General features: G+C 53.3%; 1 protein-coding gene across 9 annotated transcripts in view; it reads left to right on the top strand.

Annotated features, from left to right (window-relative positions):
- Nucleotides 1-4,836: 4,836 nt before the first annotated feature.
- The window catches only part of PAX5 (paired box 5), a 186,667-nt gene continuing 172,338 nt past the window's right edge, over nt 4,837-19,165 (top strand). For 7 of the 9 annotated variants that reach the window (XM_019729118.2, XM_019729113.2, XM_019729111.2 and 4 more), the window contains exons 1-2: nt 4,837-4,982; nt 18,118-18,283. In XM_019729118.2, coding sequence (XP_019584677.1) covers nt 4,937-4,982; nt 18,118-18,283 — 212 coding nt within the window. In that variant the 5' untranslated portion in view covers nt 4,837-4,936. Of the gene's footprint in view, nt 4,983-10,582; nt 12,364-18,117; nt 18,284-19,165 lie in introns of those variants that run through there. The other 2 variants (XM_019729110.2, XM_019729119.2) reach the window with 2 other exon arrangements.

Below are 19,165 nucleotides of genomic sequence, written 5' to 3'. Positions count from 1 at the left end.
TCACATTACACGGAGAAATACCAGAAGAAAAAGGGGTGGGGAGCGCTAACAGTTCTTCATATCAATATTGCTAGAAATAAAACATCCTACATGTGTATGATTTTAGTAACATATGATTTTATTACTTACAAATTATGGCATTGTTAAATTTAAAAGGAAAAAATATAAGAATAAAGAAAACGATTTACAATTGTTTTCAATGTTAAACAAGCAGAGTGCCAGTAAATCTTTTCAATGCCCCCGTTTTGGATTCTTGGGTGATAGTGGATTGCTGGAACGTGTTGGCAAAATTTAAATTTAACTGTCTGTTTTTCATATTACATTTCTAATGTAACTCTAGGAGGAATTTTAACTCAAAATTCTCCAAGAGTTGCCTTCAAATCGTCTCTGGACATACGTATACAGCATACACCTGACATCTGCCATGTGTACCTGTACACTGGAAACCAGTCGTGGAACTGAATTGAATCACTGGATTTGAGTTAAAATGAACCCATCCAAACCACCCAGGTCTACACTCCTTAAGGCTTCTCCCAATAACACTTTAAAACATGAAAGGCGGTAAAGTAATCAACGATAACAATAACCCACCATAAGCACCAGATTCCGCGAACACAGACCCGTGGTGTTTTCCAGCGGCAACCGAGCGGCGAGCCGCTAGCACATGCTGCCCAGGAGAGCCAGCAGCCCGAGTTCGAAGCCCTTTACGCGTAGAGGACCCCACTAGCGGCAGAAAAGGGCGCTTTGACCCAAACCAGTCTTCAGCCCCTTTCTGCCGCAGGCGCCGCTTGAAAACCTGCGGCGGCGACAGGCCCGCGCGTTGCGCGCTTTTTGCGCTCTGCTTCCAGGGAGTTGAAAGTGGAGAGGCGTCCCCATCCACCCGGGCGCCATCCCTAGCCCCAAGTTTGTACCGCGAGGGACCTACTCGCCGCGACTCGGCGTCCACCCTCAATGCTGACACCATCCAGGCCCCGCAAACGAAGCGGGGCGGGGCTGGGCATTATGGGCCCGCCTGCCCAAGGTTCAGTGCCACGTGCGTGCAGCTCGGACCTGGAATCCTGTGAGTCCAGCTGCGGCCTCAGCAGCCCCCAGAACTGGGCCCCCAGCTTTAGGGCGGGGCCTTCTCCTCGCCTCCTGCCTGGACGTCGGCTCCCACCCACTCTCAGCGCGGGCTCCATGCAGCCCAGAGCCCCAAAGGCCAGGATCGTTCCCCCGCGGCTTCTCCCAGGGCTCGCACAGAGGGGAGGCCCAGCGGCGGACCGCGGTGGCCCAGCCTTTGCTGGATTTCGTGCTGGGGGTGGCGGGGGGCGCCGGGCCGGAACCCAGCCACAGTCCCCGCTCCACAAACCCTGGAGTCCCCGATTGTCTCCTGGCTGAGTAGAAGATCCGGACCTAGGCTCCTCACGTCCCCACGTCGGCCTCCCCCTCCCTAAATCGCAGCGTCCTAGGGTAGAGAGGGAAGCTGGCAGCGTGCGTAGGCCAACCCCTCCTGTGACTCTTCTTTTCCTGTCACTCTGTCCTCGGTTTCTGCTTTCCCCCTCTCAGAAAATGCCAGAGCGCGCAGGGGCCGGTGAAGCTTCCGCGCCAGCCCCTTTCTTGGGCCTCCAGTCTGCCTTTGCCCACAGTTTTGTCTCTTCCTCTCCAAGTTTGTTTGTTTCTCTATAGATTCTCCCGCATTCCCTCGCCGGTTTAGCTAGCATGTCTTTCTGCCTCTTTAAATTTGCCTTTCCTTTTCTCCCTGATGCAGCGTTAAACAGATCCAGGTGTATCGAGGTTGAAGTTCTGGCAATGTGGACAGAAAGAATGTCTTTTCCGTCCTTGGAACATTCCCGGGCACTGCAGTTCGGCTTCCCCTGGAGGTGGTGCCCACGCAGGTTCCGCCATGCAGGCCGCTGCTACCAAAGCGTTGACTCTCTCTAGCTGTGTATGCGTATGTTCGAGTGTGGATTTATGTGTCTATGGATGCAAACCTGGGCAGGCTCTCCAAACCGAAAGCTGAGTGGAGTTGTGTTTCTAGGATCCTAGGGCTGCAGACAAATGAGACGGGGGATTTTTCGGGGGTCCCGACGCCGATCTGAGCCTCGACTCCACGCATCCCTAGCCACCTGCCCAGTATCTCTAGGGCCGCAGCGTCAGTTCCGTGTCCTCCGAAGAGGTTTGCCACCTGCTCCGTGGCCGGGAGCCAGCCCTTGGTCTGACGCGGCGGGAGTCGGGGAGGTCAGAAGCACACTGACCAGGCGCTAGGGGAGATGCAGCCGCAGAGAACAGGGTGGGCAACAGGGCGGCGGCTGGGCCTGGGTACTCCGCGAAGGGGGGCTCTGTGAATTCTGACTTGGGCACTAGCGCCACATGACCCCGCGGTTTTATGACTAAGGGCGGGCGCCCCCTCGGGAACGCACAATATTTTTTTGCGTTGATCTGGAGCGCGCAGAGTAGCACGCGGCGGCGCGGGGGTCAGGGATTTCGAAACACGAAGAATCCATCCTTCGTGACGCTTGGCCTAACCCTCTGCGCTTCCTGGATGCGAACTGCAGCGGAGTAATGGCGGGTGTCTCTTTCCTAATCCAAAAGCTCCACAAAGCCAAAACAGACACGCAAACCTCATCAAAGCATCCCACAAACACAAAAACTAAAGCCAACACACGAAAACATAAACCAAAATCCCCATCCAAACGCACGGTTTATAAAAACAAAATCAAAATCGAAGAAAACAAAACAAAATTCACCTAACGCAAAACACACAAACGACACCCACTAATACAAAAATCAAAGCACCACGCAGAAGGAACAACCTTCCAAACGACACACAGAAAGACAACCTACAAGGACAGAGTATAAAACACACACAAAATCAAAACACACAAGACAGAAAACAAAACCCACCCCAAAGAACAACAAGACTTACAAAGCAACACCCGCTAAAATGAAATCCGCGAAAAAACACGCAAAACACCTGAAGCAAAAGACTCTCTCATAGATAATGAAAATAAAACTCACAGAAAACAAAAAGAAAACAAACTCTCTAAATAGAAAACAAAACAAAACGACTCCCGCCCCCAGCCCAGGGTGAAATGTCAATTCCGGGAGGGCTTTTGATCTCTGTCTGCGGACAGGCCGCTCTTCCTTGGCGTAGCCGCTCTGCGCTCGCTAAGCAGAAGGGCAGGACGCCGGGGCTGGGGCCAGGCTGCGGAGGGGAAGAATCGAGCCCTCCAAGATGACCAAAAATCAAATCTTCGGACTGGGAACCAGATCCACAGGCTGCAGGAGGGAGGCGGCGCAGGGGGGCTGCGCAGACTACTTGGTGGTGGTGATGGGGGCCGCCCGGGAATTCCCAACCACGTTTCCGATTGTGGCGAAATCAGCTCAGTGGATAAGCGATGTCCGGTCCCCGCTGCGCCCCCCACCCCTTTTCTGGAGCTCTGGGCACTTCCCCCTAGGTTGTGGCCCAGCCTCGTGACCACCCCTTCCAACAAACAAACAACACTCTCGCTGAGGGCGATTCACTTTCCGAAACTGCCATTGTCCCGCGGGCCAAGAGTCCTCCTGCGGAGCGCTTCCCACCCCCCCACCCCCATCCCCGCCCCTGGAGAACCTTGCCCCTGCGACCACCCCGCAACCGGGCCCCACGGGCTTCCAGTGGCCCAGCAGCTGGACTCGGGACTGGGGAGGGGGAGAGAAGGGAGATCTTGAGGCTGGGCCGAAGACAGCGGGCTGGACATGCCACACCTCTGCCGGGTCTCTCTCGGGCTGATTTCCCGTCTAGAATCAAGTCCTGGGACTCGTGGACGCCGCAACGTCTTGGGGCTTGAGGGCAAAGGGATTCTATTTATGGGCCAGGGTAAACCGTTTAGGACTCCCGCCAATCTCCAGCACCTCCTGAGATGGTTCTGCTCAGCCCGGATGCTCCAAAGCGGAGGTCCAGATTTTATCTCCAGCGTTTCACAGCTTAATTTCTGTGCACTGGTCCAGAATGAGACATGGTGTGGGGAAGAGAACTGCGACCAGGGGTCTGAGTGGGACCAGGGGGGTTTAGAATTCTGGCACTGCCCTAGAGTCAGGGACCCAGCGATAGTATTAGAGCTGCAAATTGGGGTGGGGCGTGGGGTGGCTGGGAGCTCTGGGGGCGGGCGCCGCCCTAGGGGTGAATCTGAGGAAGCTGGATGCCTGGCAATGCCGCTTGCCTTTGCGCCCCCAACCCCCTCAAAAGCACCTGCGTGGCAGATTGGATAATTTCTTTAAAAACAAAAACCCGCCCGGCACCCGCCTACACGTCAGGGTTTGCACCTAGAGGGGTCCCCGGCCCCGCGCACTGCGCATAGGGCCGCGACTCCAAGACATAGGGGTTTGTAGAAGGTGCTGCCGTGAGGCCAGGGCTCCGGGCTCGCCTTTGGTCGGCCCCTTCCCGTAAGTGCGCGGGCTAGCTCCCGGTTGTCTGTAGCCTTCCTTCCCTTCCCCCCAACCCTCTATAAAAGTCCAGGGCGGCACGGCGGTGGCACTGCTGTTCTCCCGGCCTTCGGCACTGCTCCGGCCCGGTCCGGCCCGGCTCGCCCCGTCTGGCCAGCTGAACAGGCCCAGCCGCACGGCGCGGACAGCCTTGCCTCGCTCTGGGCCCGCAGTGCGGGGCCGCACGCTGGGGGCGCGGCGTGTCTGGGGACATCTTGTGATGTTGGCGAGAACAGGACATGATCTCACATGGCGAGAAGCTCTTTAGTTCCTTAATCATTTCACGGTGCCTTCGGACGCTTTTTTTCCACCTAAAACGTTTAGTTTCAGCTCAGTGATCAGCTACCCCAGCTCGGCGGGGGAGCGGAAGGCTTGAATTATTCCGACCTGTGAGCGGCCCCTGGCACCAGAGGGGGGGAAAAAAAAAAGAAGCACAAAAAAAGTGGAAACTTTTTTCCCCTCTGTCCATTCCACCAAGTTCTGAAAAATCGAAATGGATTTAGAGAAAAATTACCCAACTCCTCGGACCGGCAGGACAGGTAGGACCTCGGGACGGGCTCCAGGCGTGCTAACTACCGGACCCAGTCGGGCGCTGATCCTGACGTGTGTCCGCCCGGGGGGAGGGGGTGCGCCTCCTTTTCGCCGGGATTGACTGCATGTTTGTCTGCACCTCGATTGTAGGTCTTTTCACCAATCTATTCACAGACTTCTGCATCAGTCCAAGAGTCTGAGAGTTTGCCTATTTTTTCTTTATTATCGAATGTTTATGTAGGTGTCTATCTGGGGACCTGAAAGTTTGTTTGAGCCTGTGTGTTTACATATGGATTCAGAGTGTGCATGAGAGACAGTGAGTTTGTGTGTCCCTGTATATGTATTTTCAAATGTCTGAGTGTGTGTCCAAGAGTTTATGTGCCTGTGTGTGTGTCTTTAGATTCCTGAGTGTGTTAGTGTGTGTTTTTATGAGTTGGTGTTCCTGGGCATTGTTCTTCTGAGTATCCAAAATGTGTGTCTATGAGGGGCATGTATGTATGTATATATATGTATATACATATATGTACATATATATACATATATAAAAATATATACATATATAATTTGGATAAGTGTCTGGGTGTACATCTACTCCTTTAACAGTCTGTGTTCACCTGTCATATCCCAAGTGATTTTGGAAGTGAGAAAGATGTGTTTACACTGACCCCTCCATTTTTGGATGTCAACAGCTGTTCACTGTGTACATCCCAATGTACACAAAAGTGCCAGCCCCTAGGCACAGAAATGGGTCTAGGGCCTGTAGGGGTTTGCTGTGGTAAGCCTGGGAACAGTCAGTCTCAGGTCCCATTCTATTGGGAGAACCAGGGTGCAGATGTGAATTCAGGGTGTGCAGACCTTCAGTGTGTAATGGGCACTGCTTCTCTCTGCGGGCACTGTTGAGTCTACCATTTGTATAAATGGGTCTCCTTGGCAGGTAAGAGCAGTCAGCCTATAGGTTAGAACAGACGTTTCTAGGGACCCCCAGCCTGCCTTCACTTTCACCTAAACAAGGCTCTGACTCGTGTGTGTGTGTGTGTGTGTGTGTGTGTGTGTGTACTGTGTGCTCAGGTTTTGTCTTGTGGTTGCCGCTCCAATGGAGGAGAGCACAAGTGGGTGGACATGTGTGCCTTGCCTGGGCATCCAGTTCTGGTGTCTGTATGTACACAGGCCTTTCTGGCACAGGGCACTGTATGCCTCCTACCGGCCCAGGGTGTGAGTAGAGTAAGGTGGGTTTATATCTGAAAGGAGATGGCAGACAGCAGAAGGCCTCTGTTTGCCCCGAGGTAAAATCCTCATTTACTCTTTAGGCCAAATATGCTAACCCCCATCCAAACACTCCTGTCACTGGCAGGAACTCTCCTAACCCCCATTCCTGTGCATCAGTGAGCCCGCTTCTCTACCCAAATATAAGCCCAAATGTAGGTCAGAAAGCAGAAAGAGAGGGGTGAATTTATACCCTAAACCCAGGACAATTCCCATGGCTTAGATGTGTTTCCAAAATTGTAACTAAGACATTAGGGCAGAGGTGAAAGAGGCAGAATTGAAGAGAATTCCCCACGCTGAGGGTGTAGGAAGGGAAACCTGGAAATGCCCTCTGCTCCATCCTCACTCTTCCCCTCTTGGCCAGTGGGTCTCTCAGTAGTGGGACTGCCAGAGGTGCCTGTACCTGGACTAGGGATTGTGTATGATTGAGAATGGGTCAGAGGCTTATGAGGGTCCAGGAGAGGGTCTACGTGGCTGGCCTGGCTGCCTTTCCGACAAGCAGTCTATGAAGAATGTAATTCAAGGCGGTCGATGAGCTCTTTGATTAGTTCAATCACCTGAATAATCGTTTAATCAATAAAGCATTTCATCCCTCAGTGGGGCGGGCCTGGGTGGGGCTGGGGGGCCCAAGGCAGGCCAGAGTCTAAAAATCTGAAAAGCCACGCCCCCTCTTCAAGCCTGTCAGGGTAAGGGCCAGTCTGTCTGGGAAAGTGCAGACATCTCAGGTGACACTGCACTTCTGCCTGTCTGCACCAGCCTGAGCCCCGGCTGGGGAAGAGGAGAGAGCCAAGAAGCTGGCCAGGCTGGGGGCATCCAAGTCTGGTTTTGGGGCTTTTGCATGGGCTTCTTCCCTCTCCTAACTTTGAGGCCTTTTATGGGCTGCTTGAATTCCCTTTCCTTTCTTCATAACTGTATTCCATTTCATTGCTTGAGCTCAGTTTCCCCATCTGCACAATGGGGAAGATGTGTATGCCTTTGTAGCTCTAAGCCCAAGATTCGGTGAGGTCAGCCCTGAGCAGGAGCCTCTTAAGGATCCTCTTACCAAAAAGGAAAAACTGAGGTCCAGAGAGAGGCAGAGACTTACTGAGATGATACAGCAGGAGGTATGGGTGGAGTAGGATTGGAAGGCCACTTCTCTGCCATTAGACTTCTCATTCCAGCTGAGAGGAGACAGAACCCCACCCTCCACCATGGGCCCCCTTGGAGAAAAACTACTATTGGGGAAACTAGCTGCAGTGGGAGTTAAGGAGTCCCAAGGCCAGGGAGACCAGGGTAGGCTGAACACTTTCTGACTAGGCAATGGCATCCAGACCACCAGCTCTAGAATGAGCCTGATGAACTAACACTATTCGCTACCCATGAATCTTCATTTTCCAAAACCTTGGGAGGCCTCATCTTAGGAATTCTCCTCCCCATTAGACACATGGGGAAGCTGAGCCCTAGGAGAAGGGGTCCCCTGCCTAAAGTCTTTGAGAGATAGAAAGGTAGTCCCTGGCCTTTGGGGTGAACTGGTAATGATAACAAACTCTGACAAAGACAAATCTGGTTAAATTCTTCCCTTTTATCACCCATTTCAATGATTCCTACAAACAGACCCGGGCCAGGCAGAACAGACCCCTAATCCAGGCGCAGGAATCGGCTCTGAGCCCACTAGTTGTGTAACCTCGGATCAATTTCTTTCTCTCTTTGATGCTTTTAAAATGAGAATTAGAGAGGACCCACCGAGTTAGGACAGTGATGGCTGTGTCACCTTCAACTTTCCCCGAACTGAGCAACGAATCTGAGCCCTGTATGCCTCGCTTTGCCCCAAGCAAGAGCAGGGAAATAGGCTGGACTTGGGCTGCAGGAGTCGATCTCAGGCCTACAGAGCTCTATTGCAGCCCCAACCCCCCGGAGCCGCTGGGCGATGGAGAGACTGACTTGGAGTAGCGAGACGGGAGACGGGAGGTAGTGTGTTCCGAGTGAAGCCAAGTTCTGTGGCTGAAAACCGAGGTGGACGCTTCTCTGAAGGTGTTTTAGCTCCTTAAACATTATTCTCAATGGGCTTTCTCTCAATAGCAAAACTTTCAAAGGCAATTCGATTTACATAAATTGAGTTTCTGCCCGGAGGGTTTCCCTTCCTGGTCTCTAGCACTTAGCACAGAGCCCGGCCCAAAGTCGTGCTGCTGGGGGAAGGAAACCACGCGACTGTTGCGCAGAGCGAGGCCCCACCGCTTTCAGCACAACGCTGTCGAGACCAGCTCTCAGCTCGTCATTCTCCTGGACTCAGATTCTTGGGCTCGTGAGGTTCCCGAGACCGGACTGAGCGGTAGAAGCCCGGCTTGGTCAAGGAATCATTGTGTAATCTCGGACTAGTCGCGTAACTTCTCTGGGCCGCCGTTTGGTGGCCTGTAAGGCTAGGTTTGGTGGCCAGGATATCAGGTCTGGTGGCGCCTCTTGGCATTAAAAGTTTCTGGGGGCCGGCCCGCTCCGGAGGCAGTGAATTACCCTCGACCCAGAGGGAAGCTCCTTCTGCCCTGGGCAGCGTACTGTGCCAAAGGGGGTTGCTCGACGCACAGGTTAGGGAGCCCAACGCCGTCCTGAAGCCGAACACCTTCTGTGGGAAATGGGAGTCTGAGCTATTCCTATTCGGATATCTGCTGTTCCATCCCACCCGGAGCGCCCCCCGGGAATTCTGTCCGAGCCGCACAAGTATAGGAAGGAAAACCCGTTTGTGAGGGCATATCCTAGCTGGGTTCTTTGATTTAGTAGCATACCCTCCCCCACCCCACCCCTCCATCCCAAGAGTGGCTCTGGAGAGGCGTTTCTGAGAAAGAGGTTACAGGCTCACTGCCTTTCCTCTAGTCCAGACTTGCTATGTGACCTTAGAGAAGTCACATTCCTGCTCGGCCTCAGGTTCCGTATCTGTAAAATGGGGAAAGCTTAGCCTCGGGGCCTTTTGAGTTCAAAGATTTTAGAATCTGAGTTTCCAGCCCTGAACTCAATGAGCGGGGCTGGAGGTGGAGATGTCACTGACGGCGTCCCTCAGGGCGTCCCCACACTCCTGAGTCTCAGGTGGAAACGCAGAGACGCCACGTTGAAATCTAGCCACTTCCAATCCACCGCGCGCCACCGGTGGAGAGAGCGCGGGAACCCTAACTTATCCTGGTCCTTCTTCGCAGTTGCGATCTCGCTGCTCCAAGGCGGGCGGGCGGGGTGGGGGTGTGAAGATGAGGACAGGCGGGGTTCCAGACAAAGGAGAAATAACGCCGCCTCCAACCCCCCCCCCCAGGGCTCAGGGCAGCCTGCTGGGCCCCCAGAGGCCCGCCTGAGGCGGTTTCCCCGCAGCTGTGCCCTGGAGGGGGTGGGGACCGTGTCAGGCCGGAAACTTATCTACCGTTCCGGGGCAGCTGGGTCTGGGACAGGAACAGAAGGTGGGCCTGAGGACCGACCCAGTGTAGGGGAGTGAGAAATGGGGCAGAAGTAGAGAGAGAGGAGGCTGAAGCAGAGAATGGCCCGGGAATCCTCCCAGGGTCAACATGTGCCCTGCCCTCCTTACAAGCCGGAACCTGGATCAGGCATCTCAGAGCCATTGTTTTGGTGGATTTATATTTAACATTAGAGGATCATCGCTTATGAATTCGAAATGATGGGACTTGGGACCATGAGCTGCTGGGGCAGGAGAGTCTTCAATGTCTCTGCTAGACATTAACCGCTCACAGAATTATTGCCTCCTGTGTGTAGACTGGCTGTCCTATGCTTCCTTTTCAAAGACCAGTTCCTTTGATTGTGGTCGCAGGGCCTCCCCTCCTTCCCCGCACCAGAAACTGAGACTCGCTGGACAAAAACCCTGCATTTCTGGACCAGGAGGGTTCTACTATAAATTCCACCCATTTTGTCTTAAAAGCAGTAATAACTTCGCCGGAGAGGGGAGGTCGGGTTTTCTCAACAGCTGAAAGCTGCAGCATGGTAGGTAGCATGCCTGGCCGTGGCTTGGCGCGGCCTTGCAGATAGAATGCGCCCTCACACCCGCCTGCTTCAGGACCCTCATTTAACACTGGGCACCACTGGGTTCGTTCAGCTCCCAAGAGGCCATGCGCCAGATGCGGAATTGCCCCTGTGGATAGAAGCCTTCGGCTGCGTGCATCACTATCCCCCCCAAGTGTCTAGGCTGGAAAGGGGCTCAGGGCTCAGTGCTTGGACAACCGGATCCAAAGCCTCAGATAGCTCCCTCCCCTAGGAGCACCCTGGTTATTAACTTTAAAGGAATGTGAGATTTATTTCACCTCAACATCTCTGCCATTCGGTTATCTTAGAGTTGTAGGCCCTGGGGTAAAATGAGGGAGGGTGGTGGACGAGGAGGTGGCAGGGCAGCGACTTAGGCTCTTGATACAATTATGAAATGTTTCCACTGAAAGGAGCTTTCATTAAAGACTATGTAAGCCAACTCTGCCCATTTTACCGAAGAGGAAACTGAGGACAGAACGGGCGCACATTGCGAGTCTGATGAGGCTTAGATTGAAAGCCGTATCTCTACTGCGCTCCATGTCTTCCTCCAACAACCGCTGCGTGTGTGCATGTATTTTCTGGAGGCTATTCCGCCCCTCCACCACGCCTCGGCTGTCCGCAATCCTTCTAGGCATCCCAAGGTCTCAACGCCGCGGCGGGGAGGCCAGGTTCCCGCGGGACCTGCTGCAGGACTCTCCAGGCACTATGTGGATCCCCTCCCCCCTCCGTCCATCCGCGCTTCACTAGGCCTTCGCGCCGCGCGTTTGTCAATGAACGTGGCGCCGCCGCTTGGGCCCCGCCTCCCATTCTCTCCTATTGCCCAGGTATCCGCTAATCAGGCGGAGCCCGCCAGTTGCTCAGCCAATGGGGCGGTGTCTCGGGCCAGGGCCGGCTGCCACGGCTCCGATTGGCTTGATGAAACGTGATTGGCATGTTAGCCCCCGCCCCGCCCCCGCCCGGAGGGAGGCTGAGCCCCGGGCGGCGCTGTCCACACGCAGCGGGTCCTGAAAGCGGCTCCGGGGCGGCGCGGTGGCGCACTGTGCGCGCCGAACAGGCGGAGGGCTAGCGCGGGCGCCGGTGGCGGCAACGCGGGTAAAGCCGACAGCAGCTCCATCTAAGCACCAGCAGTCCCGGCGGCCTTGGTGGAGGGGACCTTCCGCTCTCTCGTCTGTCCCTCGCTCCACGCCTGGGGCAGGCGTGGCGGCCGTCCCGGAAGAGGCAACTGAATGAAAGACAGTAGAACCAGACCCCCGAGAGAGGACAGCAGGGCTCGAAGAGTTGGTGGGCGTGAGGCAGATACTCAGGCGAGGAGGAGACTATCGCTGTTGTCCCCATTCCTGGCCCTAACGATGGGGGAGCAGCGGGAACTTTGAAGACAGTGAGTCCGGGGGTGTGAGGGTTGCAAGCTCCGGGGGACTCCGGAGTTTCAGCCCCAACGTCAGTGGCGGAAGAGTCTGCGAAACCACCTGGGCCCCAGCACCGCAGAGAGGAAGTTCTTAGCAACTTCATCCGAGACGTGGGAGAGCAGGGTGAAGAGGCTGAGGCTGCAAGTCCGAGCCCCAGAGACTCAGAGAAGCAGAGAGAGAAAGGATCCGGTGGAGACCGGCAGGTCGAGGAGAGACGCCACAGGCAGCGAGGCCGCGGAACCAGCCTGGCAGCCAGCGGGCCTCGCTACCCCCTGAGTGAAGCCCAGGGCCGTGAGTCCCGCAGGCCTCCTCAAAGCCGCTCCTACCGGAGGCCAGGGGTTCCTAGCCCTCCTGGAAGCAGGCCCCTACGCTATGCCACCGAAGCTGCGAGCGCCTTGGCCGCAGCCACTCCGGGCCAGGTCCGGAGCTGCCGCCTGAGTCAGCCCGGGAGGGAAGCCACCAGGAGTTGGGCGCCTCGCTGCCAGTCGGACTGCACTAGCGCGGTTTCCCGCCTCTAGGCGCAGCTCTACGCGATCTCCGGCAGGGCGGCTTTGAGAGAGACCCCGAAGCTCCAGCAGTGTTTTCTGAGCCCAGTGCCTGGCCTGGCGGCGCGGCTCCGTAGCCGCGCTGGGCAGCCCGTTGGCGCGGGGAGGCGGCGGCGTGGGCCGGCCTGCAGTCTGGAGCGCACCGATGGAAATACACTGTAAGCACGACCCGTTTGCATCCATGCATAGTAAGTAGGCGGCGAGCTCTCCTCTCTCACTCTCCGAGCGGGACGGGGTTGGGGGTGCCGGACTGCCGGGCAGGTACTAAGGCTGGGAGGACCCAGGACTTCTGTAGCGGAGCAGTCAAGTTTGCAAAGTGCAGGGCTTCCAGGCAGGGGATGTGGAACAACGTGCCTGGTCGCCCAGGCCCAGAGCACCTGGCACCGAGAATCCCGCCTCCACCAACGCGTAATGTAGGTAGCGAGCTGCAGCCTTTCGGGGGCTCCGGCAGCGATATCTCAGCGTGCTGGGAGAATCCTGGCTGGGACCTGGAGAGGGCTCCGACTGGGCTAGTTAGTTGGAGGGTACGAAGTTGTAGCAAAAGGTTCAGTGTGTCAGACAGCGCCCCACTACCCAACCCTTATAGCTCCTTTTCAGCCGTGGGCTGATCTAGACGGGCTTGGAGGGAAAGTGGGGCCCCAACCATTGCCTGTGTGCTTGTATGTGTGAAGGAAGAGGTTGAGAGGTAAGCAAGGACACTAGGTTCAGAGCTCCAAAGGCGTCCTGGAGTTAAGGAGTGTGATTAGAAAAATCTACGAAGTAGAGGTTCCTGAGCTGAGCTTCTGCTTAGAATCCGCCACTTCATACACAGACCCTTAAAGACACCATCCCGTCCCTCTCTGCAGGGCGCTTGCCTTATGATGACTGCTTCCCCCACCCCCCAAAAAAATCAAGAAGAAGAAGCCAATTAGTCACTATACAGGCGCCCCAGCCTTCTGAAATGCGCCGCGTGTGTAGGAGACGGAAGGGTCATTTTGGGCGCGGGCGAGGTCGGCCGGCCGGCTGCCTGACCCGCGGGATCTTCCAGTTCACCCTTTAGCACAGCCTTCTGTGAGACGAGCGTTCCTCTCACGGTGAGTTAGCGCCGGATTAGATTCGGAGATTTCAAGGAAATACCAAGTGGAACGAATCGTGTTTCCCTTCTGCGCACTGCAGAGCTGGGCCGGAGCAAGGCGCCAGTCTTCGGCGGCGTCCAGCCGGGTGCCCAGCTCCGGTCCCCACGGACCGCAGGTCATAGCATTGATCCCCAGCTGGGAGTCCTCCCCAAGACAGGTTCTTCTCAGATAGCCCAGGATCCTGCTTACCCAGCTGTGGGTCCCCTATTTAACAAAGGCAGCAGAGACCCGGCTGCAGAGAAGGCGAGCTTTCTTGGGCGAATTTGTCCGTTTTTTACCCGGAGGGCCCAGTGACCTAGTAGGCAGAGAAATGCTGATCCAGGCGGCCAGAGCTGGCTGCCGGCAGGTCACTTTCTCTTTGTGTCAATTTCCCGAGTAGGAGGTAATCCACCAAAGCGGTGCGGAGGTTTGCGCAGAAAAGCCGCTCGCTACGGTCCCAGCCCAAACGATTCCTTCTCGTCTGGGGCCTGTGCCAAAACGGTTTCCATTCCACAGTGACCCCAGCGCCCTCGGCAGTCATCTCCTGTGCACACTTGAGCTGGGTTCGGGGCAGGCTCTGATCTCGCAGAGTGAGCCAGAAAACAAACGAGTTGGGGTCAATACTCTGAGAGGTAGGCAAGCCCTTAGCTCAACCAAAGAGCAATTGGGGGGTGGGCAAAATGGGGAGGGCTGGCCCCTGCGCTTGCTTCTCTCTTCGCCGGTGGAAATCCACAGACCCTCACTGCCTCTTTCTGCGCAGAGAGGCGCCCTAAAGGTCTTGCCCAAGCCCTTGGGGAGATAGTATCAGACCCCGTGGTCCCCCAGCTGTGCATGAGGATGGAGAAGGCAGCTCCTTCCAGGTGCTGCTACCCTCTGTCTCTGTCTCTGTCCCTCGTCCTCCCAGACTTCATCTGCCCCCTCCTTGAGAAATGCTCCCTCCTCCCATTTCTAAGCTCAGGGCCAGTACCGTGAGGCTGGGCCCCAGCCAGCCCAGCTTCCAGATCTGGCTTCTGTGGAAGTGCCTTTCGTTCTGTCACCCAAAGCTATTTGCTTGCACAATGTAGGCCGGCTCTGGGGCCTCAATTGGTTGGCGATTGGGGGTGGGGTGTACAGTAGATCCTTAGAGTTCGTTAGGGCAATAGGGGCAAGGACCAAGTCTCATCTCATTTTCCTTCCTGGCCCTAGTCAGTTTCTTCCCCTGACACCCCCCTCCCCCATTGGAGCAGGACAGCTTCTGTGGGGGGATGGGGAGGCACTGCCAGGAAATGGACTTCCTCTGCTCCTACCTGCTGCTATTCCAGACTCATCACTTTCATCAGCACAATGGTCTCCTACCTCCCTCCCCAGACATTTCCCTACCATAGGTATGGTTAACAGTTATAAAGCACTTTTATAGTCTCCTACCTGAGTGTTATCTAAACCTTTTGTTATGCCCATTTTACAGGGTATAATATTGAGGTCAGAGAGACAAAAGGACTGAGAGGAAGTTCACCTGGGCAAAGCTGGAGCTGGTTCTTGGGTCTTCAGGAATTCACAGAAGAGGAGAGGGAGGGACTCAGGTTCCAGAGAGGACAGTGGACTGTCTGGGTGGATATACACATACAATGTGCAAGGCACTCTGTCTGGTTTTACTATATCTGTATCTATGGCCCAACTGTCCATGTGTATCAGCACCTGTCTATCATTTAGAGAGTCCATTAAGAAAATTTCATCTCGGCTCTTTCCCTGTGTTCCTGTTGGCACGTCTCTGTGTCCCTTCGTTCATCCTCTCCAGTGACACTAGGAGGAATTTCAATGACCCTGTAAGTCCTGGAGTTCAATCTGTGGCTGAGTCAGCAGACATCCTCTCCCCAAGACTCTATGCCCACCCCAGGGTGTGGACAGGGCCCTTGGTGGGCAGCATGTCCGTATTAGGGCCTGAGAAGCATCTGTGGAGGCTGGCCCTTCCAGACCAGAGCTACAAAGGCCCAAGGGGCATCTGCAATTCAACCCTTCTCCCTCCAAACCTTTTCTGTCAGTCCTGTGGGGGCGGGGCTGTGTTTCCCTTGTATCTGTGTCTGTTTCCTGGTCTTTGCCTTGATTTGTTTCCATCTGTCTTTTAGTCAGTCTCTCCTGTACATTCTATTTGGCCCTGAAAAGTGTAGCTGAGCCTGTCTCCCCCCAACCCCCCGGTACCCTCCAAGGGATGAACTGTCACTCAGCTGGAGTCCACAGGAAGTAGAGGCTGGGACTTGGGTGTCTCAGAGGAAATGCAGGGCTTGAGCTGGGGTTCCAAAAAACAAAGGTCCCCCTCCATACAAGTCCCCTGTCCTCCTGCTGCCCCCTTACTGGGCTTCCTCCATTTTCTCTTCTGGTCTCCTTGCCCTCCACTGTGTACCACACTGACCTTTCTTTTCTTCGCTTGTTGTGGCTGATCCATTCCTTTTTCTCCTCCTCTGCTTTTCTAATGTGAGGCTTACCTTTCAGATTCCCTTTTCTTGCTGTCTGGCTCATTTAATTCCTACTCTTTGCACCCTTCCCCTCACACCTCACTTTTCCTATTTTATTTCCCCACCCTGCCTCCCCTCTTTCAGGCATACAATTTCACTTCTTTCCAGTCTCAGGGTAACTGGGAGACATTGCCATCTCAGACCACAATTGTAAATCACCTCCCCACCACCCTCACAATGCTCTATTAGATAGGACTATGTCTGGACCAAGTGGGTTTGGAGGCCTTTCCAGGGGCTCCGAGGTCACCCTGGGTCTTGTGTCAGCTGTGGACATGTGGATCGGACTCTGCAAGAGTATTGGTAGCATAGTCTTTGTGGTCAGGAGCAGACGGTTTGAAGGCTTGTGGGGGACACCTTGAGTGTCCAACCCTTGACGTTTTTTCCATGATACAATGGCCCCCCAAACTCACAAATGTCCTGTAGAACTGCTCTTGGAATTTGAGTCCTCTGAAGGTTGCCACTGTATTTTGGGCAGAAAGTTTAATTGCCTTTGGTATAGGGAATAGACTATTGCAGATGGGCCACAGTGCTTGGACTATCTTACAAATGTGCTGGGTGCTTTTAGCTTCCTTTTTGTCCTTTCTGATGAGATTGTACCAATTTTGAATTTACTTTCTTCTTAAATACAGCCTGTTCTTGAGAGATCCATACAACTCATTTTTATTAGGTGCCTCCAACCCTAGAACAAAGCCTTCATAAGGCCCTTGAATAGGGGTGGCTGCAGTCTTTCTCTTTTAGGTGATCTATGCAGTGGTATTTCTAACTGCAAAATCCTGTTAGGGATGGTTTTCCTTTTTCTTACATCTGGAGTGGTTTAGAACAACCAAAACCGATCAAAGCTCATTTTGAAAATCAGAAATTCTAGCTTAGAATTCGAATGAAGTACTGTCATTATCTACAAAACTGTGTTTTCCCTTGAAATCAGCCTGAGCTTGGAAATTTGGGGAAATATTCAATTGGGACTCTCATGGGAAATGAATGAATTTCTTTGGCAGTTTTTAGGAACTAGGCTATGTAATGGGTGCCTTTCCCCCCTTCATTTCAGATGTTGTTCGTGAATCTTCATAGTAGTTGAGTGCTGGGGTGGAGGGGAGAGCTGAGAAGAGGTAGCTCTTTTATGTTTTAGAGTTGCAGTGTGTGTGTGTGTGTGTGTGTGTGTGTGTGTGTGTGTGTCCTCTGAGATGCCCTGACTTCCCTGGTACAGTCCAGTCCCAGGCAAGTTCCAGTTCAGGAGAGTTCCTCCTCCTTGGCCTCTGAGCTGCCAGTAGCATTGGTAAAGCCTTCGCTTTGGCTTCTGACAGTCCTCAGCAATATTAGTGGCTGATTAGCAGCTACAAGGTCAATGACGTTGCTATACTGGATCACCCTGTGTTTACTGGTTTTACTCGGATCCTGTTTCCCTCCAGATGGACCTTGATGTAAGAGAAGGGAGCTTATTGGGTGGATACTTTCCTAGCCTCTTTTTTACTTAAAATGTGTCCCAGAACCCTTGAAAAGCCTGGGACTCAGAAGCCCTCTCCGGCTTCTTTATTGCCCCTGAACCAACTTAAAGCTGCTTGTCAATTGCAAAACACTCCAAATATTTTAGGAAAACTCCTTTATAATAAGTTCTGGTGCAGTAGAGTGGAATGTGATCCTCTGACGCATTTCTTTTGTGTGATCTGAGAAGGTGCAGGGGTCAAATATGCATAACAGCCTCGCCTTTTTTGTTTATTTTTTTTACCAGCTTTATTGAGGTATGGACCTCACTTTCTTAAAGAAAACATTTTTATCTAGGCCGTCGTTGGGTTTTGTCTCTGCAGATACTAGTCTAAAAAATTTTAAAAGTCTTTAGCTCTTAATCAGATCGCTGGTTTAAAAAACATTTATTTTCCCCTGAAGTTTTTTGGAGTGGACCCTTTCACTTTTAAAGATATTTGTTAAAAGGAAAAGAGTTTCATTTTTAAACAATCTCTTTAAATTTGATGTATTTTCAAATGTCTTTTCTCCTGAGGGTCTCCCTTACACCTTAGCATCACGTATGTAATAAATTGTGTCCCTAGTATAGACTGAGGTCTTCACATATTCCATTGTTAAAAAAGAAATTACAAGGAAAATGCTAGTATAAAGGAAACGTAATATGGGATGCTTGCCCTCCGTAGCCCAATTGACTGGCTGAAGATGGACAAAGGCTGAAGTTAATACTAAAAAGTAACCCGGGGTGCTCATGTGGTCTACATGGTTAGACTTCAGGTTCCAGACATCTAGCCTGCAGCCGTTTCTGATCTGAGGGGCTCTGGGTACTAGCAACGTGCTTTACCTTCTATGTGACTGGTTCTAACCACCCTTTCCTTTGCCTTTTGTTTCTGATCTGTTTCAGGACATGGAGGCGTGAATCAGCTTGGGGGGGTTTTTGTGAACGGACGGCCACTTCCGGATGTAGTCCGCCAAAGGATAGTGGAACTTGCTCATCAAGGTGTCAGGCCCTGCGATATCTCCAGGCAGCTTCGGGTCAGCCATGGTTGTGTCAGCAAAATCCTTGGCAGGTAAAGGCAGGAGCTCCAGGCTTCCCTTGAGTTTTCAAATAACGACCTCAAACACGACCCAGCGGCTGTCCAAACGTGCCAGTGTCCTAGTGAGAATCATGATGGCAGTTTGCCCACACGCATAGCACTGTAGAGTTTGCAAAGTCCTTTCGAGGCTGTTCAATTCAAAGTAGCCCTGGGAAACCCCAGTGGCATGTGGAATGCGGACTTAGTCGGGAGGGATGACATGTTTTCTGAGAGCCTGGTGAATTATTCCAAAGAACCCAAGAGTAAGAGGTTCTTGGGAGATTCCTCTATACATCTCAGGTGAGCCCAGGGCCTGAGCGGGGCTAGGTAGAAAATCCACAAGTTAAAATCACCGAAATTACCAGAATCCAATGTTTCATTTTAACGTTTTCCAAATGCATGTACCATTTTTAAAAGTCAGCTGTCATTATCAGTTTTTGGGTTGTCATCAACCTTATTATGTTGGGCTGCAGTATTTTCCTTCTGTTTTGTTTCCTTTGTAGTGACAGGCATCCTAAGTATCTATTAAATTAGAGAGGAAAAAAAAAAAAAAAAAACAACACTCAAAGAAACACTAACTCTCCAGTCTGACATTTGAAAGTTGCCACTTGACCTGGTGATTTGCTGCAAGCAAAATACTAACAATGCAGATTCTCCCAGAGGGCTGTGCAGCTTTTAGCACTCCTGTTGATTTTCTCGGGTGAACCTCAGCACCATCCAGAGAAGCAGTTTCGAGAGGAGGAAACAAACCTAGAGAGAAGTGACTGACCCGGGTCCAGCCAGCCAGTCAGTACTCAGGCAGGGAAGAGGGCTTAAGGATTCCCAGACCATGCACACCTCACCATCCTCCCAAACCAAAGCCACAGGTTTGTTTCC

The sequence above is a fragment of the Rhinolophus sinicus genome, linkage group LG04, assembly GCF_036562045.2.
Source record: "Rhinolophus sinicus isolate RSC01 linkage group LG04, ASM3656204v1, whole genome shotgun sequence".
In the NCBI taxonomy this organism is placed as follows: Eukaryota; Metazoa; Chordata; class Mammalia; order Chiroptera; family Rhinolophidae; genus Rhinolophus; species Rhinolophus sinicus.
The sequence above is the reverse complement of the archived record's forward strand: the minus strand, read 5'-3'. Positions and strand labels throughout refer to the sequence as shown.